The sequence below is a fragment of the Orcinus orca genome, chromosome X (genome assembly GCF_937001465.1).
Source record: "Orcinus orca chromosome X, mOrcOrc1.1, whole genome shotgun sequence".
Classification (NCBI taxonomy): domain Eukaryota; kingdom Metazoa; phylum Chordata; class Mammalia; order Artiodactyla; family Delphinidae; genus Orcinus; species Orcinus orca.
Window position 1 is genome coordinate 129794268 of NC_064580.1, and position 26216 is coordinate 129820483.

The window sequence follows — 26216 nt, forward strand, 5'->3', positions numbered from 1 at the left end:
AGTTTTCATTTCAGTTACTGTATTGTTCATCTCTGTTTGTTTGTTCTTTAATTCTTCTAGGTCTTTGTTAAACATTTCTTGCATCTTCTCGATCTTTTCCTCCATTCATTTTTTGAGGTCCTGGATCATCTTCACTATCATTATTCTGAATTCTTTTTCTGGAAGGTTGCCTATCTCCACTTCATTTAGTTGTTTTTCTGGGGTTTTATCTTGTTCCTTCATCTGTTACGTAGCCCTCTGCCTTTTCATTTTCTCTATCTTTCTGTGAATATGGTTTTTGTTCCACAGGCTACAGGATTGTAGTTCTTCTTGTTTCTGTATATGTCTTCTTATCTTTGCCATTCAAGTGGTTGTAACTCCCTATGGTTAAAGGACAAAGCAGTGTTCTGCCCAATATACCCAAGAGTTTGACAATGGAAATTAGAGCAGGTCCTTCTGTGAAGGGGTAGGTGATGGAAGATATTATCCACCCCCAGGAAAGAAAAGGAATTTCTTGCTGAACCTCTTAACTTAAACTGAGTACCTTGAGCATACAATCCTGAATATTAGCCCTAAGAATCCTAGCCTGTTCTAATACAGATGTGACAATAAGTTGTGCAGCTACCAGTTCCTTAGAAACTTCACTGGGCCCAGAGTGGCAACTTGTTTTATGCAAAAAGCAATGGTTTCATTTCTTTGATAATAATCAAAAGGAGGAAAAAGGATTTTCTTCTCATTTGTTGGAGGTCAAATCAGGAAAGGCAAAAACTACTAAAGGAAGAGAAGGAAGAGGGAGAAATATATTCAAAAAACAAATTGAAAACTACTTGATTGTCTGCTCACAGCCTGACCCCATATTTGTAAAAAAGGTTAATAAGGCACAGTGAGCACCACCAGTATGCCCACAATCTATTGATGGAGACAGACATTGCACAATAGTTATAGCACAAGCCTAAACATTAGATGTATGCACACTAATGAAACAAAAACAAGTGTTAAGTGAGACCAGAAGGAGGCTCTATTGATTCTGCTTAGAGTGTAGTGTTAGAGAAGGATTCATAAACTGGGTGATACTCAGAAGATGAGGTCACATTTAGTAGGTGATAGAAGGACTTTCCTAGCCAAAGAACAACACAGCAAAGGCAAAAATCCATATGAGAGCATGGAGTGTTAAGGGAATTAATGGTATCCCTGGACTTACAGGCTAAAAGGAAGCTGAGGTTATATTATAAAATAGCTTAATTGCCCACACCAAGAAATAAGGGTTTTATGGCCTTAAATGACACATTAGACCTATTGGACTTAATAGATATTTAAAGGACATTCTGTCCAAAAACATCCGAATATACATTCTTTTCTGTGCACATGGAAGTTCTCCAGGATAGATCACATTCTGGCCACAAAGCAAGTCTCAATAAATTTAAGAAGATCGATATTATATCAAGCATCTTTTCTGACCACAAAATATGAAACTAGGAATCAATTATAGGAAGAAAAATGAAGAAAACACAAACACGTAGATGCTAAACATCATGCTACTAAAAAACCAATGGGCTAACGAAAAAAATCAGAGAGGAAATCAGAAAATACCTTGAAACAAATGAAATGAAAGCACAACATTCAAAAAGCTATGGGATGCAGCAAATGCAGTTCTGAGAGGGAAGTTTATGGCAATACAAGCTTATGTCAGGAAACAAGAAAAATCTCAAATAAACAACCTAACCTACCATCTAAAGGAATTAGAAAAAGAAGAACAAAGAAAGTCCAGAGTCAGCAGAAGGAAGGAAATTATAAAGATCAGGGGGGAAAAAAATGAAGTGGAGATCAAAAAGAAAAACCACCCACAACAATAGAAAAGATCAATGAAACCAAGAGCTGGGTTTTTGAAAAGATAAATAAAATTGACAAGACTTTAAGCTATGCTTATTAAGAAAAACAAGAGAGAGGATGCAAATAAACAAAATAAGAAATGAAAGAGGAGAAATTACAATGAATATTACAGAGATACAAAAAATCATAAGAGAATACTATGAATATATGCCAACAAATTGGACAACCTAGAAGGAATGGATAAATTCCTAGAAACATACACTCTTCCACAGTGGAGTCAGAAAGAACTAGACGATCTGAACAGACTGATCACTAGTAGTGAAATTGAATTAGTAATCAAAAAACTCCCAAAAAACAAAAGTCCAGGACTAGACAGCTTCACAGAGGAATTCTACTAAGTATACAAAGAAGAATTAATACCTATCCTTCTCAAACTATTCCAGAACATTGAAGAGGAGGGAACATCCCCAAATTCATTCTATGAGGCCATTATTACCATGATACCCAACCAAAGACAATACAAGAAAAGAAAATTACAGGCCAATATCTCTGATGAATATAGATGCACAAATCCTCAAGAAAATACTAGCAAACCAAATCCAACAATATATAAAAAGAATTATATACCATGATCAAGTGGAAATTATTCTAGGATCCAATAGTGGTTCAATATCCACAAATCAATCAGCATGGTATACCACATTAACAAAAGGAAAGACAAAAACCACATGATCATCTCAATAGATGCAGAAAAAGCATTCTACAAAATTCAACATCCATTTATAATAAAAACTCTCCAGAAAGTGGGCATAGAGGGAACATATCTCAAAATAATAAAGGCCAACTATGACAAACCCACAGCTAACATTGTGTTTTCAATGGTGAAAAGCTGAAAGCTTTTCCTCTAAAATCAGGAACAAGACAAGAATGCCCACTCTTGCCATTTCTGTTTAACATAGTATTGGAAGTCCTAGCCACAGCAATAAAACAAGAAAAAAAAAGGCATCCATATTAGAAGGAAAGAGGTAAAACAGTCACTCTTTGCAGATGACATGACACTATACATAGAAAATGCTAAAGTCTCCACCAAAAAACTATTAGAATTAATAAATTAATTCAGTAAAGTTGTAGGATTCAAGATTAATATACAGAAATCTGTTGCTGTTCTATACACTAATAATAAACTATCAGAAAAAGGAAACAAGAAAACGATCCCATTTACAATTGTATTAGAAAGAATAAAATAAGAAGGGATAAATTTAACCAAGGAAGCGAAGGACCTATATTCTGAAAACTGTAAGTCATTGATGAAGGAAATGGAAGATGATACAAACAAATGGAAAGATATCCCATGTTTACAGATTGGAAGAATTAAAATAGTTAAATTGTTTAATATTGTTAAAATGTCCATACTACTCAAAGCAATCCACAGATTTAATACAATCCCTATCAAAATATCCATGACATTTTTCACAGAACTAGCACAAATAATCCTAAAATTTGTATGGGAGTGCAAAAGACCCCAAAGAGCCAAAGCAATCTTGAGGAAAAACAACAAAGCTGGAAGTCATGATCCCTGACTTCAGACTGTATTACAAAGCTACAGTAATCAAAACAGTATGGTACTAGCACAAAAACAGAAATATAGATCAATAGAACAGGATAGAAAGCCCAGAAATAAACCCACATACTTATGGCCAATTAAACTATGACAAAGGAGGCAAGAATATACAATGGAGAAAAGACAGCCTCTTCAATAAATGTTGCTGGGAAAACAGCTACCTACATGTCAAAGAATGAAATTCAAACACTCCCTCATACCATATACAAAAATAAACTCAAAATGGATTAAAGACCTAAATGTAAGACTGGAAACCATAAAATTCCTAGAAGAAAACATAGGCAGAGCACTCTTTGACATAAGTGTTAGCAGTATATTTTTGGATTGTCCCTTTAAGCAAAGGAAACAAAAGGATAAGTAAACAAATGGGACCTAACTAAACTTAAAAGCGTTTGTGCAGCAAAGGAAACCATCAGCAAAACAAAAAGACAACCTACTGAATGGGAGAAAATATTTGCAAATGATACATTCAATAAGGGGTTAATATCCAAAATATATAAACAGTTCATATAACTCAATATCAAAAACAACCCAAAAACCTTGATTAAAAAAGAGGGAGAAGACCTGAACAGACATTTTCCCAAAGACATACAGATGGTCAACAGTCACATGAAAAGATGCTCAATATTCCTAACCATCATGGAAATGCAAATCAAAACCACAATGAGATATCACCTCACATGTATTATAATGGCTGTCATCAAAAAGACCACAAATAACAAACTTGGCAAGGATATGGAGAAAAGGGAAACCTAGTACACTAGTACAATGTTAGTGGGAATGTAAGTTGGTGCAGCCACTATGGAAAACAGTATGGAGGTTCCTCAAAAAACTAAAAATAGAACTACCATATGATCTAGAAATTCTACTCCTGGGTGTATATATGCATAAAATGAAAATATTAATTTGCAAAGATTATCTGCACCCCAAGGTTCAAAGCAGCATTATTTGCAATAGCCAAGATATGGAAGCAAGCTAAGTGTCCATCAACAGATGAATGAATAAAGACAATATATTGTGTGTGTTTGTGTGCGTGTGTGTGGAGGGGTAAAATGGGATGTTACTCAACCATAAAAAAGAATGAAGTTTTGATATTTGCAACAGCAACATGGATGGACTTGAAGGGTATTACGCTCAGTGAAATAAGTCAGACAAGGAAAGACACATACTGTATGTTATCACTTATATACAGAATCTAAATATTACAACAAACTAATGAATATAAGAAAACAGAAACAGACTCCCAGATATAGAGAACAAACTAGTTCTTACCAGTGGGAAGGGGACTTGCGGGAGGGCAAGATTGGGGTAGGGGATTAAGAGACACAAACTATATTATGTATAAAATAAGTAAAATACAGGGATATACTGTACAGCACAGGGAATATAGCCAATAATTTATAATAACTTTAAATGAAGTATAATGTATTAAAATATTGAATCACTATGTTGTATACCTGAAACTAATATAATATTTTAAATTAACTATACTTAAATTTTTAAAAATGAAATAAGGGTTTTAGTCCATAGGCTATAAGTTCTTGTGGACATGCCTGAAATAGGGAGATGATATGGCCAGATGTATAATTTGGAAAGATTGCTCAACCTGCAAAATGGATGCCTGGTTAGAAAGAGTGAAGCTAAAGCCAAGACAGAAGTTAAAAGGCCATCACAATGTTTGGTGTGAATGACATTTAGGACACAATATAGAGTATTAGACAGTGGGATGAATTAAGTGGAATAGGGAGGAGATCTCAGTGGCAGAATATAACTGGTGGCTTTTCATGATGGTTAAGAAAGAAAAGGAGGAAGTCTATGGAAGGATTCTAGATGACACAGAGTTTGTAACTTCTGCAAGTACTTGGCTAATGATGGAATTCATTCACCCACTGGGGAACAGAACTCTTCCCCTTTAGGCCTTCTCTTTCTTCTCTCCTTCCTCCCTGAACTTTGGGCTCCTGTAAGCCCTCAAATTCCCTCACGTAGAGTCCTACCCCTTCTCCTCAGTTTCATTTTTTTTCATGGAGGAGCAGGGGTAGAGTGGCTTGGGAAATGGATACTGCAGAAAGGCTATCTATCAGACAATCAGAACTACAGCATTCCCAGAATGGCCCCCTCAACGTATATTGTATTGGTTATGATGGCACTAGCATCTCTTTGCCTTTAGTTGCTTTGCCAAATGCCTCCTTCTGTTACTCGAGCCTTGGTATGTGCCAGCCCCAGGAATATGGGAAGTAAATATCAATCCTGCCATGATAACACCAATGAGAAGGCATTCCCTTTGAACTCATACTGTCAGAGAATGATTGCTAGCTTGCTTGATTGATTAAGTCAGTCACTCATTCAACAAATACTAAGACATTATATTAGACAGTTAATGTACAGAGATCATAAGACATTTGAGGTCCCATCCTTTCATTGAGCTTATAGTCTAGTGGAAAAAGACAGAAAATATATAAGTAAATAAATAAAGATAATATCATACAGTGATAAGTGCTATAAAAAATAAAACAGAGTTTATGAAGTGGGGAGGGGTTTCAATAGATACAGTGATCACAGAAAACCCCTTTGAGGGGGTGGCTTTTAAGCAGGAAAATGGAAAATAAGCAAAAGCCAGAGCTTGCTGGAGAATATTTCAGGCCACAAACAAACAAACAACCACAAAAAAACAGAAAGTGCAAAGTCTTCTAAGTGGGAAACATCTTGCAGTGTTGCAGTGTTCTAGGAACTGGCAGAAGGCTGATGTAAAGGGGAAAGAGATACGAGATGAGGTTGAAGAGATAAACAACAACCTAAATACAGGATCTAAGCCAAGGCAGGGAACACAAAAGAAGGTTTTAGAGAAAAAAAAATAATCAGTTTGGTTTGGGCATATTCAGTAAAAGTACAAGAGTTCTGATGAACATAACAACTACAGCCTAAGGTTGGCATACATATAAAACCAAATGGAAACAAACACTGTATACGTTTATAACTAATTCAAATACTTAGTCAGGATTTTAAATTATCCAAAGTTACAGGGTAAGTTATAGGCACTAGTTACTGGCAAATCAGGACAAATTTGGATTTCTGGCATGAATTATATGTGTTTATGCATTTATTGAAATGATCAAGTGGTTTTTGTCCTTTATTCTATTGATATGGTGTATTACATTGATTGATTTTTGGATGTTAAGCCAACTTTATATTCCTGGGATATATCCCACTTAAAGATAGTGGATAATCCATTTTTAAGTTTTTTTAATTTGGTTTACTAGTATTTTGTTGAAGATCTTTGTGTTTATATTCATAAAGAATATTTGTCTTTGCTTTTCTTTTCTTGTGATCTTTGGTTTTGGTAGCATAGTGATACTGACCTGACTGTCACCTCCTCTTCTGTATTTTACAAGACTTTGTGAAGACTTAGTATTCATTCTTCTTTAACTGTCTGGTAAAATCAATGGTGAAACCACCTGGACCTGGGTTTTTCCTTGTGGGAAGTTATAAAATTACTAATTAAGTCTCCTGTTATAGGTCCAATAAAAATTTCTATTTTTTTTCCTCAGTCAGTTTCAGTAGTTTGTGTGTTACTAGTAATTTTTCCATTTCATCTAAGCTATATAATTTGTTGACCTATAATTTGCAGCTCATAGTTTTCCTGTATAATCCTACTTATTTCTGTATTTATTTAATCTGTATTTAAATAAATAAATTATAATATATATAATTTATTATATATATTATAATATATAATTATAATATATATATTTATTAAATATATAATATTTATATATTTAAATAAATTTAAATATATAAATTCTGTATTTATATAATCCTATTTATTTCTGTAAGGTCAGTAGTGATGTCCCCTCTTTCATAATTTTAGTAATACGATTATTCTCTTGTTTTTGTGTGTGTGTGTGTGTGTGTGTGTGTGTTTTGTGTTCCCCACAGCCCTTAGTCAGTCTAGCTAAAGGTTCATCAGTTTTACTGATCTTTTCAAAGTGCCAACTTTTAGATTATTTGATTTTCTTTAGTGTTTTTCTATTTTATTTAATTTCACTCTAATATTTATTATTTTCTTCCTTCTGCTTCTTTTGGGTTTAGTTTGCTCTTCTCTTTCTAGTTTCTTAAGGTGGAAGGTCAGGTTCTTCTTTTTAATACAGGCTTTACAGTTATAAATTTCTCTCTGAACACTGCTTTAGGCTGTTTTTACATTGTGCATAATTTTCACCAATTTCAAAATATTTTCTAATTTCCCTTGTGATTTCTTCTTTGAGCCATTGTTTATTTAGGAGTGTGTTATTTAATTTCAACATATTTGTGAATTTCCCAAATTCCCTTCTGTTATCGATGTCTAATTTCATTCAATTGAGGTTAGATAACACACTTTGTATGGTTCTAATACTTTTAAACTGATTGCATCTTGTTTTATGGCCTAACATATAGTCTAAAACAGAAAATGTTCCATGTGCACTCGAGAATAATGTGTTCTGATATTGTTTGGTAGAGCGCAATATAAATGTTTACTAGATCTAGTTGGTTTGTAGTGTGTTCAAGTCTTCTAGTTCTATGTTGATGTTCTGTCTAGTTGTTCTATTGGAAGTGGAATATTAAAATATTCAGTTTTTATTGTTGAATTGTCTATTTCTCCTTTCAATTCTTGTCAGTTTTACTCCATGTATTTCGGGGTTCTATGATTAGGTGCATATATCTTTATAATTGTTATATCTTCCTGATGGATTGACCATTTTGTCATTATAAAATCTTCCAGGCTTCTACAGAGTAGGGGTAAAGAGGATGGGAACAGAGTTCTCTGGCCTTACTGAGAATCAGCCATTTTTCTTAACTAACACTCCTCAGATTGTTGTGAGCCTTTGGTTAGAGTTTGGAGAGAAAGTTTATTTTGCCAATTTTTGAAAATGTTCTTGTTACTTTTATGGAAGAGTGGATTTTCAGAAGTTCTCACTTCACCACTCCAGAATTGCTTCCTTATTAGAGATTTTAAGGTTAACTTTAACTGCCCACTTAAGAATTTAAACCACTCTCTCCTTCTTAATGTACTTTATTTGGTTTCCTGGACAATATGTTCCCTGAAGTTTCCTCATGCTTCAGCTATCCTATCCTTCACATTTACTGAGTTATTCTCTTCTCTTTAGCCTCTAAATGTTGTAGATGACTTCTCCAGCCTTATGGCTTTAAATATCATCTATATGTATGAAACCTGAATTAAATCTCCAGTCCAGATATCTTTTCTGAACACCAGACTTACATTCCATATAATCAGCACCCAGAAGCACTAGTTGTGTCCCTTATCAAGCATGACCCCCATCAGGTGTAACCATTATCCTGACTATTGTTTCTATGTGTAAACTCCTTCCTGGCATTTGTTGGGAAATTTATATATTTTTTCTGAATTTCAAATACTGAGAAAAATAGTTGAGAAATCAGCAAAATGGAAAAAGTATTATAATTCTACTATAAGAATTAAAGCTTAACAATAGACACAGAAGCATGACTGGCTTAAAGAAATCTACTAATGTCAAGTGAAAAGCAAGAACAGGAAATGCTGGCACACTGAGTCAAAAGTATTGAAATTCTAAATATCAACACAGGAGTACATGTTGATCGGATCAGTTGATTTTGCTTATTATAAGTGTATCTTTGTAGCCCTGTATGCTGCTAATAGCAAGTCATTCTTGCAAATTAGATATTAAGTCTATATGCATAGTATACAATATACAAACCCTGTGAGTGTCTTTTCAAGATATAGCAAGTTTGAGAAGCAAAATAAACCCTTAAACTGGCAATTTTGACATTTGATTTTGTATAGTTCTGTTACCTTGCTAAGAGATCCAAATGTTTTAATTCAAATACTACCCAATAAGGTTTGCTGGTGTTTTCCAGTGTTTGAGTATCTTCTACAGTAATGTTACTGGCATTTGCTAATACTTCTAAACCTGTTATTTCTTATTTTAAAAAGTTGTATATCCATAATAATGAGCAAAGAGCATGAAAGTCTGAAGTGTTTTATGAATAACATTTAATTTATGAAATTCTTGGGAATTCCAACTCTTATTCCTGATTTCCATAGTTTAATATGATAGAAATTTGGAAATACTACCAACAGCAATGACGGATGAAATATTAAAGACTTCTAACACCACAGATTAGTTTTGCCTATTTTTATATATGACATAAATGGAATCATGCACTATATACATAGATGTGTCTGGCTTTCACTCAGCATTAAACCTGTGACCTCATTCAGATTGAGTTGTTGAGTATAATATACTTGTCATTCTTATATAGTATTCCATTTTATGAATATGTCACAGATATTTTTATTGACATATAGTTGATTTACAATGTTGTATTAATTTCTTTGTCACAGATTTTTAATCCATTTTGATGGACATTAGGGTAGTATCAAGTCTACTAAAATTAGCTCTGCTATGAACATTCATTATATGCCTTTGGTAGACATAAGTACTGATTTATGTTTGGAAATTACTCAGGACTAGAGATGCTAGGCTATATGATACATGTATGTCCAGCACTAGTAGATACCACCAAACAACATCCCAAAACCTTTGTACAAATTTACATTCCTATCAGCAATTCACTTTAGTTATCCTAGTGGGTGTGGAGTAGTATTCTCTGGACTGCAATTTGCATTTCCCTGCTGACTAATGTAATTGATCACTTTATGTGGGTGATTGGAAAACCCTGTTTTATAAGGTGACTGTTCAACACTTTGGCCTTTTTTTTTTTCTATTGAGGTTTCTGACTACTACTTATAGACTTGTAGGGGATATCAATAATTATGGATTTGAGTAATTTGTCATGTACATGCAATGCAAATATTTTTCCCACTCTATGGCTTGCCTTTTCACCATTATCTTTTGATAAAGAGAATCTCTTAATTTTTAACATATTCCAAGTCATCCTCTTTTACCTTTGTGGTTAGTGCTATTCTATGTCCTGTTTAAGTAATTTATATCTCTTCTAATATCATAAAGATATTCTCTTATGTTTTCTTCTAAAAGCTTTATTGTTTTACCTTTCACCTTTTCACATTTAGATTTGTAACCCATCTGGAATTTATTTTTGTATATGAGAGAGATAAAGCACCCCCCACCTCTGTGTGTGTGTGTGTGTGTGTGTGTGTGTGTGTGTGTGTGTGTGTGTGTGTACTTTCTGCTATGCCCCATTAGTCTATTTTTCTATCTTTGCAACAATAATACATATTGCTTTAAAGTATACCAAAGCTTTAACACTTTAAAATAAGTCTTCTTATCTGGTATTGGATTTGATTTGATTGTAAACTCTGATTGTAAACTCTCCAGCTTTGTCTTTTTCAAGATTGTCTTAGCTATTTTTGGCACTCTTATATTTCTATTTAAACTTTAGAATCAGTGTTGTTTTCTTTGTATTTATCCTGCTTGGTGTTTACCAATTTCTTGAATCTTTGGATTGATAACTTTCATCAGTTTTAAGAATGACTGACCTTTAGCCACTTAATGATTGCTTTTGCTCATTTCTCTTCCTGTTTTTCTTCTACAAAATTACACATGACAATATATTTTACTGTGTCCCACATATTCATTTACTCTTTTCTGTGTTTTTGTCTCTCTGTACTTCAGTTTTGCCATTTTCTATTTAACTATTTCTAAGATCTCTAATCCTGTCTTCTACTTATTAAATCCACCCTTTGAATTCTGAATTTTTGATATTGTACTTTTCCATAACTAATTTCTAATTTATTCTCCTTTATAGATCCCAATTTTCTGTTGAAATTCCCTATCTTTTATCTATTTTATTCATCTTTTCCCTTTTTTCTTGAACATATTAACCATAGTTTTTTTTTTTTTTTTACGGTACACGGGCCTCTCACTGTTGTGGCCTCTCCCGTTGCAGAGCACAGGCTCCGGATGCACAGGCTCAGCAGCCATGGCTCACGGGCCCAGCCACTCTGCGGCATGTGGGATCTTCCCGGACCGGGGCACAAACCCGTGTCCCCTGCCTCGGCAGGCGGACTCTCAACCACTGCGCCACCAGGGAAGCCCTAACCATAGTTTTTAAAAGTCCTTATCTACAATCTGATATCTGAATCACTTGTAGGTCTGTTTTCACATTCTGGTTTTGGTTTTGGATCTTGGTTTTAGATCACATTATTCTGCCTATTGGTATGCCTAATGATTTTTTATTGGATTCCAGACGTTGTGTAATAAAAATATAGAGTTTTCAGATGATGTTGACTTCCACGAGAGAGACTTCATTCTTTCCTTTGTTAGGCAGATAGTGTGGGATAATTATCACCTTAATCCCATAAGGCACTGAGCTGTGTCATGGTTTTGGTTAAACTTAGTCTGTCTCTGATATTCCCTTATATTTAGGACATAGCTTCTCCAGGATTTTAAATGGATAGCCTAGCATGTCATCTTTTTTATAGCATTGGGATACTGTAGGAAAGCCAGCTCTACTTTCCAAAGGTTTTCATGTTAGTTATTATACTTTGTGCAAATTCAAAATTCAGCAACTGTATTGAGAGGGGTATTAGTCAAGAGGCTGAGATCTCTTAGATCTCTACTTTTATCACTTAGTGTTGTGTGACCATCAGAATTATTACTTTTTTTTTTTTTTTTTTGCGGTACGTGGGCCTCTCACTGTTGTGGCCTCTCCCCTTGCGGAGCACAGGCTCCAGACGCGCAGGCTCAGCGGCCATGGCTCACGGGTCCAGCCGCTCCGCGATATGTGGGATCTTCCCGGACCGGGGCACGAACCCATGTCCCCTGCATCAGCAGGCGGACTCTCAACCACTGCGCCACCAGGGAAGCCCTACTTTTTTTTTAATATATCATCCAGCAGCAGCCCTATGCCCAGGGCCAAACTTGAATTCCAAGTTGCAATCCATGGCCAGAATTGGCAAGTACCACCAAGAATGAAGAAGCTACAGGTCACAGATTCATCTGTGAGAGGTTCTACCCTTTCTCCAGAATTTTAGTCTCTTCAATCCTTATTGCTCAACAGTTCTGGGTCTCCTAATTGTTCATGAGGGGAGCATTGTTTATCCACAAACAACTCTATCCTACCCAGAGTGGAAGTAATACTCATCTAACTTGATAGTAAATCCATTAGGACAGAAATGTACAAGTCACCCTTGAGTTCTCTCTTTTTCTAATATTCCACAACTAATTCATTGGAGGATCCTCTGGGATTGTCCTTCATAATATATCCAGAATCAAATTACTTCTTACCACTTATGCCACTAGCACTCTTACCTGAGCCATTATCATCTCTCATCTGAAATACTGCAATAACCTCTTAACTGGACTTCCTGCTTCTACCTTTCTCATACTTATATTTTTAACAGAGTATCCATAATGATTCTTTAAAAACCATAAATCAGATAACATAATTATTTTCTTCAAAATATTCCAATCACTCCCCATTTTCCCTCAGAATAAAATTCAAAGCCTTTTAATGTTCTTCAAGACTTAGATGACCTGATCCCCTCTTTGATCTCATATCTGATATACTTATCTGACTCCCTGGCTGTTCCCTCTAACTAGAGTATTATTTACTCAAATATCTGCCTTGTTAAACCTTTTACCTCATCAAAATTTCTGCCCAAATATCACTTTTTCAAAGAGGCCTATGCTGATTACTCTATTTTAAATTTCAATGGCAATGCTCATCTTCCACCTAGACATGACTGACCCCACCTTATTCTGTAGTACTTTTATGTCTTCTCATGGTGCTTCTCATTTTACAACATACTTTACTTTTTCATATAGTGTTTGTTTTCTCTTTTGCCATCACTCTGTCCTCTACAGTGTAAGCTCCATACGGGCACGTCTTTGTTTTATTCATGGATACATTCCAAGCTCCTAGAACAGAGCCTGGCCCATGGGAGACAATCTGTAAATATTTGACAATGATTGAAAAAAATATGTCACACACAATTACTTGGGTCTCTTCAAACGCACTTTCTACTTCAAAATACAGAGATAAATCTAATTTAGAGATGATCAACACAGACCTTGATATATTGCTCTGATGACTCCCAAATGAAACTTACTCTGAAATTCTTAGTCAGAAACTCACTCTAATTCTATTCAATTTTGATTTTTCTAATTCATTTGAAAATAGGCTATGTATCTATTCATTTCTCTGCCAGATTTACAGCTACTGGCAAAGGCAGTACTCTCTAAAAATGAGGAAATTTCTAGAGTCTCTTCCCGTCTACCATTTACTGTAGGGAATTAGATAGAACTACAGTATATGAGGATGCAGGTAGAATAAGCATTTCAAAAATACAAACACATTCTGTTTGAGGGATCTTGCCTTTAGGAAGCTACTACTGTACTTTATATTAGTTCTATCTTAGTTTGTCTTCTGGATAATTTAGGAAACAGATGTTAATGTTTCAATATAATGAAAGGCAAATTAGTCTAAAATGGTGAAATAAGGTTTCCTGTCTAGAAGGAAAACTATTAAAGGTTAAATCTCCTCCAGATCAGTTAGTACTACTCCACCCCACTCCCCTTCCTCACTCACATACCAGCCTGAATTAAAGGTCTCAGCTTTTGAAACTACTAAGGGACAGAATAGGAAATATTCTGTTTCTTTTGGAAAAAGATCAGGCAAACAGAAAGTGAGAAAATACATACAGCTGCCAAACTTCAGTGGGCAGGCATGCACATCCATAGGAAAATCTTCCAAATGCATGGGACACTCGGCATGAATTGTTAACCTAAAAGGAAGAACAACAGAACATGAAATAAAGCTAAAATGAATGATATTAAACATGGAGCTGAGTTCTCGTTCACCAGCAATGGAGTGCTGCTAAGAATAATGGGATTTTATTTGTTTAGGTTCACTGAGATCCAAGACTTTATGAACACAAGGGATGGATTAAATGAACTAGATAGCCTCTCAAGGTAGCATTCAATATTAGATTTTTAGATCAGATATAAATCCCACCTTACCACCTTTAGGAAAACAAATATCATTTGTCTATCCTAACTGAGCTCCCTTAGCTACTTCACCACCAGAGAAGTCTGGAAACACCAGGTACTGACTCATTCACTCCTGATAGCAGTTTAATTATTTCCAAAATAATTCTCCTCATCAGGCTATCATGTGAGTTAAATAATTTAGAGATTGCACTGGAGAGGAGAGATGTATAGAAAGAATATCTTTCTTTTTATATTTATTTATTTGATTGCGCCGGATCTTAGTTGCAGTAGGCAGGATCCTTAGTTGCAGTTCGTGGGTTCCTTAGTTGTGGCATGTGAACTCTTAGTTGCAGTATGCATGTGGGATCTAGTTCCCTGACCAGGGATTGAACCCGGGCCCCCTGCAACGGGAGCGTGGAGTCTTAACCACTGCACCACCAGGGAAGTCCCTAGAAAGAATATCTTTAACCTGATAATAAACAAGCACAAAAGATGGCTCTGCTGCTTACAGCAACTGCTATAGCTTTGTTTAAGAAGATGGTTCTTTGAGAATACATACACACACTTGTACATGTACACACACACACACAGTAGCTGGCCAGAAAAAAAATACAAAGTTTATGGAGGACATCAAAAACCTCAGAGGTCAAGTCTGAAGAGCTCATGTTCTCTTAATAGGGACAACATATTGGAGAGACTGTTCATGGATCCCTCAGTGGAAATCTGGATAGGGTACGACTTGCCATGCCCACATACTCATTCTTCTGCATCAGTCTGTCTAAATAATCGATTCCAAAGTTTCCCCTCTGTTTTCCTGCAGATATTTTTGAGCCTCAACTTTCTTTGGCCTAGAAAGTAGCCTGCTATGTGTAAATGGGACTCACACAGCAAAAATTCAGAATTATTTGACACCTAACTCTGATGAGCTATTTCTAGCTAACCTGTATACCTCCTGGTTATATTGGATTCAATCTCTGCTATTCTCTTGGAGCTTTAGGTGGCCAACTGGCAAGAATCTCCAATCCTGGTTAATTCTTTTTTTTTTTTTTTTGGCGGTACGCGGGCCTCTCACTGTTGTGGCCTCTCCCGTTGCGGAGCACAGGCTCCGGACGCGCAGGCTCAGCGGCCATGGCTCGCGGGCCCAGCCGCTCTGCGGCGTGTGGGATCTTCCCGGACCGGGGCACGAACCCGTGTCCCCTGCATCGGCAGGCGGACTCTCAACCACTGCGCCACCAGGGAAGCCCCTGGCTAATTCTTAAGCATGATAAATGTGTGACACCTCATAAGTGATCAGAGTAGCAGTAGTAGATATTGCTCAAAGCAGGCTGACTAAAGCAAACATGCTCAAGTGTTTATTAGCAAGAACCCTAGGCTGGAAGGCAGAAGCCAAGTGTGTGCCCTTCAGCAAATATTTACCCATATCTTATTTTCCATTTCCTTATCTAAATAGTAACAGGTGGGAAGTAGATGGCAAGTGTCCTTGCAGCTCTAACTAATCCCTTAGATATTTATAAAAATTCCCATGTGTCTTGGACAAAAGCTCTATTCCCAAGTCAGCCTGCAATACCCTACCAATCTACCCTTTATTCTTAAGGCATAAATAGGGGGTTTCATGACTCAAAGAATCTGATATAAGAGAAATGTCTTTCACTGAGAAGCTTGCTCCTGTTTGAGAATTAAAAGATTTCATGAGGGTTTAATAAAGAAAATTGTGTTCCTTCTCTCCACTTATATTAGTATTTCCAAGATACTGCGTCTTATGAGTAATGCCAAGGGGAAATTACTTTATGTCTACCCAGCTGTCCTAGGGACATGGCAAATAAAACCACAACAAATAGATAATCAAAGCAAGGTGCAAAAGGTATTGATTTCTGCTTAGGAGCAGAACTGATTCATAATAACTTTCCTATCTTCCTTCCCATCCACCTAAGCATAGAGCAGTGATGAGAAGGCAGATGTTGGTTGGGGTGGGGTACTTCACAAGCCAAATTATGCTATGCTCTTTTCCTTGGTTCTTAAATGCATCCTAATGCTCTCTGAACAACTGCATCATACTGTCTTCTCTTCTTGCCTTCCCTCCTCCTTGTTACAACTTTCAAGACCCTTCAAGCTTTTTCTGCAGCAGAAAGCATCCTGACTACACTCAGGCTAATAGACTCATCACCACAATCTATGCCATAAACAGATCCATCCCCTTCAAAACTTTCCTTCCACCCTCTTTTATTTTATTGTTATTAAATTATTACGATTTTTGTGACAAAAACACTTAACATAAAATCTGCCCACTTAGTAAGTTTTAAGTATTCAACACAGTATTTTTAATTGGCTGGGATAGACATTACTCCAAAGAAGATAAACAAATGGCCACAGGTATGAAAAGGTGCTTAACATCACTACTCATCAGGGAAATGCAGATCAAAACCATAATGAGGTATCACCTCACATCTGTTAGAATGGCTATTATCAAGAAAGATAAGAGATAACAAGTGTTGGTGAGGATATGGAGAAAAGGGAACCCTAGTGCACTCTTGGTGAGAATATAAATTGGTGCAGCTCCTATGGAAAATAGCATGGAGGCTCCTCAAAAATTAAAAATAGAACTACCATAGGATCCAGCAATCCTACTTCTGGGTATATATATCCAAAGGAATTGAAATCAGGATCTCAAAGAGATGTCTGCTCTCCCATGTTTATTGCAAAATTATTCACAATAGCAAAGACATGTAAGCAAACTAAGTGTCCATCAACAGATGAACGGATAAGAACATGTATATACATACAATATAATATTATCCAGCCTTAAAAAAGAAGGAAATCTTACCATTTGCAACCACACTGATGAACTTGGAGGACATTATGCTAAGTGAGATAAGCCAGACAAAGACAAATACTGTAGGATTTCACTTATATGTGGAATCTACAATAGTCAAACTCATAAAGCAGAGAATAGAATGGTGGTTGCCAGGAACTGGAGTGAAAGTGGAGGTATTAGTGAAAGGGTAATAAATTTCAGTTATACAAGATGAAGGAGTCTTAGAGATCTACTGTACAGCAAGTAGTCTTCAGTTAGCTTTTCAAAGAAGGTCCAAGACCCCTCAAAATGTGATAATCAGATCATAGGACCTCAGTCCCAGCCAGGTTTTAACCTGTTTTGATTCCTATGCAAAGACCAGCAGTAAAAGGTAATACAGGAAATTCCCTTCTTTGGGGATGAAAGACACAGATGGGAATACAGATGGGAAGGAGGTACTTTTTAGCCCTTCATACATGCACACACATACCCACACCCTCCTCAGGTACTGCCCTCATTTCACTGTTCACTATGTTTTGTAGCACCCTGGCTCCCTTGTCATCCCACCCTTTGCTTCTCAACAGCTGGTTTTTATTCCACCACAGTAATAAGTTAAAGTTTTATTGCTTCCATAGCACCCTAACTTGTATCTCTACTTTTACCCTTTCTCCTTATAGTATTGGGTTGGCCAAAAAGTTCGCTCGTGTTTTTCCATAACATCTTACAAAAAACCTGAACAAACTTTTTGGCCAACCCTATATATTCTCTACAGGATAGCCGTCTAGTATTTCCTCATCTTATACAGAGTAAAAGCCAAAGTTCTTGCTATGGCTTACAGGGTCTTACATGATCTTATCTTCTGTTCCTCTCTGGCTTATCTTCTACTATGCCCTCCCTTGCTCACTCTGTTCCAGCCACTCTGGCTTCCTTGCTGCTCTTTCAACATGCCAGTCTCTCTTACATCATAGCCCTTGCATTTGGTATGCTTTCATGTCTCTTTCAAGTCTTTGCTTAACTATCTTGTTTTTTTTCTTATTATCTTGTAAATGAGGCCTACCCCAACCTCCATTCAGTTTACTACCCATACTATGGTTAGTAAACTTTACCATGCGCTTTCTTTTCCCATAGTACCTAACTTATAACATGCCATGTAATTAATTTTTTCTATTTATCATCATTTTTTTCTCCTTACTGTAGAGCTATGGATTTTTGTCTTGGATCTTCTTTGATGTGTGCCAGGAGCATAGCACAGTACCTAGCACATTGTAGGTGTTCAATACATATCTATTGAATCAATTAACTAACGAATGATTTTTCTTTCCTAAAAGCATGTATTTCTGTGGGGACCTTGCAGACGCGAGGTATAGATCGGGCAATATAGGGTTCAGGTATTCCGAGGGTTCCAGGCAAATAGCATCTTTCTTTCTTTTCTTTTTTTGATTTTTTAATAGAACTTTATTGGAGTATAATTGCTTCACAATACCATGTCAGTTTCTGTTGCACAATAAAGTGATCAGCCATATGCATACACATGTCCCCATATCCCCTCCCTCTTGAGTCTCCCTCCCATCCTCCCTATCCCACCCCTCTAGGTCATCGCAAAGCACCAACAGGCAAATAGCATCTTAATATGATTCCTTAATAGCATAATATCTCAACCTATACTTAGTGGTCATCTAGCCTCTTTCCTAGAATTTCAGAACTGAAAGACCCTTATAGAAAGCATCCAGTTTTATCCCATCATATATTTGACATATGATAAAGCAGAAGGGAAGAACATTTCTCAAATAACCCAACAAGTCTGGGATAGAGCTGACTAAAAGTTTTCTAATTGTTTCACTCAACAAATAATTTTTTTTTTTTTTTTTTTTTTTTTTGCGGAACGTGGGCCTCTCACTGTTGTGGCCTCTCCCGTTGTGGAGCACAGGCTCCGGACGTGCAGGCTCAGCGGCCATGGCTCACGGGCCTAGCTGCTCCGCGGCATGTGGGATCTTCCCGGACCGGGGCACGAACCCGTGTCCCCTGCATGGGCAGGCAGACTCTCAACCACTGCGCCACCAGGGAAGCCCAACAAATAATTTTTGATCGTGTACTATATGCCAGGTATTATTCTAAGCAATATAAGTACATCAGCAAACATACCAAGGTTGTTACCATCTTGAAGCTTACATTTGAGTAGAGGGAAGACAAAAAAGAAACAAGTAAAATAAGTAAACTATATAATGTGTTAAAAGGCAATATGTCTCAGGAAAAAAAAATAAGATGTGAGTAGAAACTATTGACGAGGCATTGCAATTTTCAATAGCGTGTTCAGGGAATACCTCACAGAGTAGGTGACATTTAAGCAACAAACCTGAAGGTAATGAGAGTGAACCTTATGGACACCTGGAAAAAGAACATTCAAAGTAGAGGGAGCAGAAAATGCAAAGGCCCTGAGGTAGAAATGTGACCAATGTGTTCCAAAAATAGCAACTATGCCACTGTGGCTGTAGTGGAGAGACCAAGGGGGAAGATTAATAGAAGATGAGTTCAAAGAGGAAACTAGTGGTTACCAGTGCGGAGAGAGAAGGGAAAGGGGAAGGGAAAAGATAGGGGTTGCAGATTAAGAGGTACAATGCACTATGTTAAAATAAATAAGCTACAAGAATATATTGTAGAACACAGCGAATATAGCCAATATTTTATAATAACTTTAAGTGGAGTATAACCTTTAAAAATTGTGAATCACTTGTACACCTGAAACCTATATAATACTGTACATCAATTATACCTCAAGTAAACAAAAACACTCTTCAGGAGTGGTTGAGGTGTCAGGCAGGCTATTTCTATTATCACGGAGTAAAGGGCAGGATCTGACATTAATGTTGAAATAGAAAAGATAGTAAAACCTTTAATAGCCATTATTAGTAGAGGATGAGTCACTTGAAATATATCACCACTAAACACCCAAACCAAGCAGTATATTAGTCATAAGAATCCCAGTTTTCTGCAAATGGCATTGCTTTGTTCTTTTTAATGGCTGAGTATTCCATTGTATATATGTATCACATCTTCTTTTTTTATTAATTTTTATTGGGGCATAGTTGCTTTACTATCTTGTGTTAGTTTCTGCTGTACAGTAAAGTGAATCCACTATACGTATACATATATCCACTCTTCTTTTGGATTTCCTTCCCTTTTAGGTCACCACAGAGCACTGAGTAGTTTCCTGTGCTATACAGTAGGTTCTCATTAGTTATCTATTTTACACATGGTAGTGTATATATGTCAATCCCAATCTCCCAATTCATCCCACCCCACCTCCCCACTGTGGTGTCCGTACGTTTGCTCTCTACGTCTGTGTCTCTATTTCTGCTTTGCAAATAAGTTCATCTGCGTTATTTTTCTAGATTCCATATATAGCAATATTATACAATATTTGTTTTTCTCTTTCTGACTTACTTCACTCTGTACAACAGTCTCTAGGTCCATCCACGTCTCTGCTAATGGCACAACTTCGTTCCTTTTTATGGCTGAGTAATATTCCATTGTATATATGTACCACATTTTCTTTATCCATTCCTCTGTGGATGGACATTTAGGTTACTTCCATGTCCTAGCTATTGTAAATAGTGCTGCAATGAACATTGCGGTGCATGTGTCTTTTTGAATTATGGTTTCTTCTGGGTATATGCCCAGGGGTGGGATTGCTGGGTCATATGGTAGTTCTATTTTTAGATTTTAAGGAACCTCCAGACTGTTCTCCACAGCGGCTGCACCAATTTACATTCCCACCAACAGTGTAGGAGGGTTCCCTTCACAGCAACATGGATGGACCTAGAGATTGTCATACTGAGTGAAGTCATAGTGAGAGAGACAAATATCATATGATACTGCTTATATGTGGAATCTAAAAAGAAGGGGTACAAATGAACTTAGTTACAAAACAGAAGTAGAATCACGAATGTAGAAAACAAACTTATGGTCACCAAGGGATAAGGCAGGGGGATAAATGGGGAGATTGGGATTGACATATACACACTACTATATATAAAATAGATAACTACTAAGAAGCTGCTGTATAGCTCGGGGAACTCTACTCAGTACTCTGTAATGGACTATATGGGAAAAGAATCATAAAAAAAAAGAGTGGATATATGTATATGTATAACTGATTCACTTTGCTGTACACCTGAAACTAACAAAACATTGTAAATCAAGTATACTCCAATAAAACCTAAAAAAAAAAGAATCCCAGTTTTCTGCAAGTTTCCCGTTAAATCCTCAAGCTATAGGCAAAAGGCTTCAGTACACTGGAAGCCCTTGGGCTTCCTAATTGGAATACCAGAGCTTCACTACTGCATTTAGCCCTTATATGGAGCACATCTAGGTTTTAACAATTACCTCAGATGTGTTGCTCCATCCTCATTTTCTGATATTCACACTTTTCCCCCACTCTCCAGCCATCTGCCAATACTTGTGATTTTGCCAAACAAAGCTCTCATGCTTTTGTGCCTTTCTACAAATTGCTGGGTTCTTTTTTGTCCTGCCAGGAATGCCCTTTCCTCTTTATATGTGGAACAAATTCCATTCAAGTCCATGCTCAAATATTACCTCTTCTGTGATAACTTTGTATGTGCCCTATAGGCATAGTGAGTTCTCCAGCTCACAGAAATCCCAGAGCACTTTGTACAAGTAGCTTAGTGCTTAACACTGTTGAAATAACTTTCTGGGCTCAAGATGGAGCCACTCCTGCCTGGGGTGCCACATCAAAAAACAAAAAGTTAGATGACTTTCATGTCCCTATAAATGCTCTACTTGACGGAAACACAGTATATCCAGTCTGTTTATGTGTCTGTCTTCTGCAAGTAAGTGTGAGAAACTTGAGAGAAGGGTCTCTACATATTATTCTAATCTGATGCATAGTACGGTGATTGGCACATAGCATATAGTCAGTAAATGCTTCTTGATTTAATAAATATTCTGCAAGATAGACAGAGCAGGCATTTTCAGCCCCATTTCCCAGAAGAAGAAACTGAGGTCCAGAAAACAGAAATGCCTTGTCCATGGTTACACTGCTTATCTGGGCCAGAGTTAGGACTCACACTTAGAGCTCCTAATTCCTAAAGTTCATTTCACTATAACATACATACTCTGTCTAGGGGTAGTGAAACTGAGCAGGACCCTGTGGGGCCCTCCCAGGTACAAATCCCCTGTTTCTCCATTGGGGAATTTGGGTTTTTTGAGCATGATCTACCTCTTCTCCTTGCACGGCCCTGCAATAAAGCTTTCTCTGCTCCAAACCCCAATGTTTCCATTTGTTTGGCCTCACTGGGCATTGGACACACTAACTTGCATTCGAAAACAGTAGCGTCTAAAATAGTTGGGTTCTTTGGAACCAGAGGGACCCTTCTGATGATCTGTAAATCCCCCTTGTGTTAGAATGATCTTTCTTTTTTTTAACATCTTTATTGGGGTATAATTGCTTTACAATGGTGTGTTAGTTTCTGCTTTATAACAAAGTGAATCAGTTCTTTTTAACAGACTCAATCTGCCTGAGGTTCAGCTTCTTGCCTTTGAGAATAAAGGCAATTCTTGTTATTTCAAGGCCCTGATTTCCTCTTGCATTTGGCAAAAATGAAACAAATGTGAGAAGACCTCTTGGGAATACATTTTTCCTTCCCTCCCTTAAATGCTAGTTCCCATGTGGTGCTTTCCCACATCTGGGCCCATGTCTCCAAGCTGTAATGAAACCTATAATTTTTAGCTTATAGCACCTCATTGTTGGCTTTTTGTGAAACTTCCATTATGCCTTATAGTACAGTAAATTATGTGTCCTATCTTTCCTGCTAAGATGTGAATTCTTGGAGGGTAGGGGTTGATATCACCACACAGAGTCCACACCATAATTTGTGATTAACGGAGACTTGTAATATTACTTGCTTCTCACCTCATTGTAAGCTTTCTCAGGGTCCAAAGTGAGCCACTCTATCTCTTCTATGCTCTTCTGTTCATCAGAGTGAAACACACTAAGTGTGGTTCTGTGAGTCAGTTTCTAGCTTAATGAATAACGAACTACAGATGGAATCCCCTAGAGCAAAAGCCATTACAAAAAAGGACTGTGTGAAACAAAGCTATCAATGCTTGGTTGATTTGATTACATTAAGTCCTATACAACTAACAATGTGACCCAAATGCCTTCCCTGGTTCCTGGTCATTTCAGAGGAAGTCTCTGTAATGAAGACTCAAATGCAAGCTATTTACATCTAAAGCAGGAGGAGAGGAGCTTTATTATTAACATTTCCATGTGTGTTGGTGGGGAAAGTTCAGGTATCATGCACAATTTATCTTTCAAATAATTTGTCTTCGGAACATCCCAAGTACAGGAGCAAAACTGACCCAATCAGACAAGGGATAAAGGAAGGCATGCAGGTCTGAATATGATAATAAGTCTCTCTTAATTGGTCAAAAAATACCATTTTCTTCTTGATGATGCAAACATGGAGAAATGAGTGCTTATTTTGTTTAATTTGTACCTAAACATAGGACACTATTAGTGTGTGGCCTAATATATAGAGGACACTTTGTGCAATGTATTTAATTTTATAAAATCCCATTGTGTCAAAGTTCTGGGTGACAGACCTGCATTTCCAGCTGCAGCTTGTCATGTCCACCTCAAACTCATTATGCTTAAAACTGATATCCCCTACATTCCCTTCTTAGAGGAAGTAGTGGGATGTAGTAGGGAAAAACAGTTTGCTTTAACATAAGAGTGACTTGAGATTCTGTACCAGCTCTGCCAGTTATTAATGGTGTGACTGTTGTTCTATTGAAACTTCAGTTTAGTAATTATAAAAATGGGGATATTAACACAAAACCTCCACACAGTGGGCATGTGGCAGGACATATGTCAAGCAATTCACATGGCTTATCACATTTACTCCAAGTGTAGACAAAGAATGTTGCCTGTCATTCCAATAAATAAGGAATGTTGCCAGACACCAAGCCATCAGCCACTGCCCTGTTACCTTACCACCAACTAATTAGAAAAAAGTCACACATCCCACAACTATCACCCCAAATTTTGCCTATTAAAAACTTCTCCCCCAAAACCATCAGAATGGGGAGACTTGGGTTTTTTGAGCATGAGCCACCCATTCTTCTTGCTTGGTCCTGCAGTAAACCTTTATCTGCACAAAATTCCAATGGTTTGGTTTGTTTGGCCTCACTGTGTGTTGGGCACACAAAATTGCATTAGGTGACAGTTCAGTCACAATGAACTTTTTTTAAGTTTCTTTATTGTATCATCACTACCTCCCCTGCTCATTCTTCTGGCCTTCATATCTGCTGTACTCTCTCTCTCTGGAACATTTCTTCCCTATCTTTTATTATAATTTACTTCTACACATCTTTTAAGTTGCAGTTTAAAAGTTATTTCCTCTGGAATTCATTGTAGATATTCCCCATAGACTCACTTCATTGTCCCTGCTAGATGCTCATATAGCATATGCTCATAAAGCATATTTCACTCTGTGCTTCCCTCATCATAGCACATATTCTACATTTTCATCATGGTTTAACTGTTTTCCCCAATAGAATGTAGTTATATGAGAGCAGAACCCACATCTATTTTTGCCCACCACTTTATCCCTAGTGCCCAGAATACTCTTTGGGTCTGATTAAGCCCTCAAGAAATATTTTTGGAAGAATTAACAAATAAAAGTTCTAACAACAGACATGAATTTTCTGATGCATGTTGTCAACTCATAAATACCTGCATTTGTGTATGCTATTTTCCTTCCCTCCTATACCTCACCCTGTCCCCCATCTGTTTAATAGTTACCTATATTTCCTTTAAAATTCAAGATACAGGATAAGTATTATCTCCTTTTCACAACTTTCCTTGGTGTCTCCACATGATTTTTTTTCCAAATGTTTCATTTTTAATTGTAGACACAGCTCCTATATTGAGTTTCACAAAAAAGCATGTCTTTCAACAATGCAACCAAACAGTGTTCAATGTAATGTGGTGTAAGCAACATTTAACATAATTCAACTGCTTTAACCTAAATACACCTACTGCTTAAGTCTCCACATGATTTTAGATGCTTTTTACCCTGTAATTCCATCACATTTTGTACCTGCCTCTATTTAAGGACTTTTATATTATTGTGCAGCTATCTGTGCATATGTTTTCTTTAACTACTAGACAGTAAAGTCACTAAGAGCATGAGCTGTGTCTTATTTATCTCTGTAGTTCAGCATATATCCCAAAGCCTTAAACACAATAGCACTCATAAATATGTTGAATGAATGATTCAAGTGAATGAGATAAAATCTAGCTAAATTCAAAAAGTACTTTTCCCTCCTATTCAAATACTCACTGGAACATTTTTTATTGTATTATATATTATGCAACATTTATATATAATAAGTATAAAGAACACAACAATGAACGTATTTCCCCATATCCTCATTAATAAATAAGATGTCATTAATAGAAATAAAGTTCCCTATATCCATGTCTGAAAAAATGGAAAATACCTCATAAATGTGTATATCATCTTGACCTGGACTCTGTTCATCTTTTCTGCATTGTTTCAATTTTACTATGTGTGCTGCTGAAGCAAACAGCAGGTAATGAGCTTTGGCCTGCATTTTTACGGTTGTCTTGAGGTCACAAGATGAAGCAAGGGAAGGCTTGATTCTAAAGTGTCCTAGTTATACAGCCATGCAATGCTTGGTCATATTTTTCTAAAAAGTTGTCCTTCTTTAATTTTCCTATGGAGTTCAGATACTATTTCTTTTTCTTTTCTTTTTTTTTTTGCGGTACGCGGGCCTCTCACTGCCGTGGCCTCTCCCGTTGCAGAGCACAGGCTCCAGACGCGCAGGCTCAGCGGCCATGGCTCACGGGCCTAGCCGCTCTGTGGCATGTGGGATCCTCCCGGACCGGGGCACGAACCTGTGTCCCCTGCATCGGCAGGCGGACTCTCAACCACTGCGCCATCAGGGAAGCCCCCAGATACTACCTCTAAGGGTCAAAATAATGAGAGGAATGCTGTAGAATGACATT

At 36.9% G+C, this 26216-nt stretch overlaps 1 protein-coding gene and 1 pseudogene across 4 annotated transcripts in view; both read right to left on the reverse strand.

Moving 5' to 3' along the window:
• The window catches only part of GABRA3 (gamma-aminobutyric acid type A receptor subunit alpha3), a 428677-nt gene that overhangs the window by 45768 nt on the left and 356693 nt on the right, over nt 1-26216 (reverse strand). For all 4 annotated transcript variants that reach the window (XM_049705028.1, XM_049705027.1, XM_049705029.1 and 1 more), the window contains one exon: nt 14086-14168. In XM_049705028.1, coding sequence (XP_049560985.1) covers nt 14086-14168 — 83 coding nt within the window. The remainder of the gene's footprint in view (nt 1-14085; nt 14169-26216) is intronic.
• On the reverse strand, nt 25673-25773 carry LOC117198210 (uncharacterized; annotated as a pseudogene).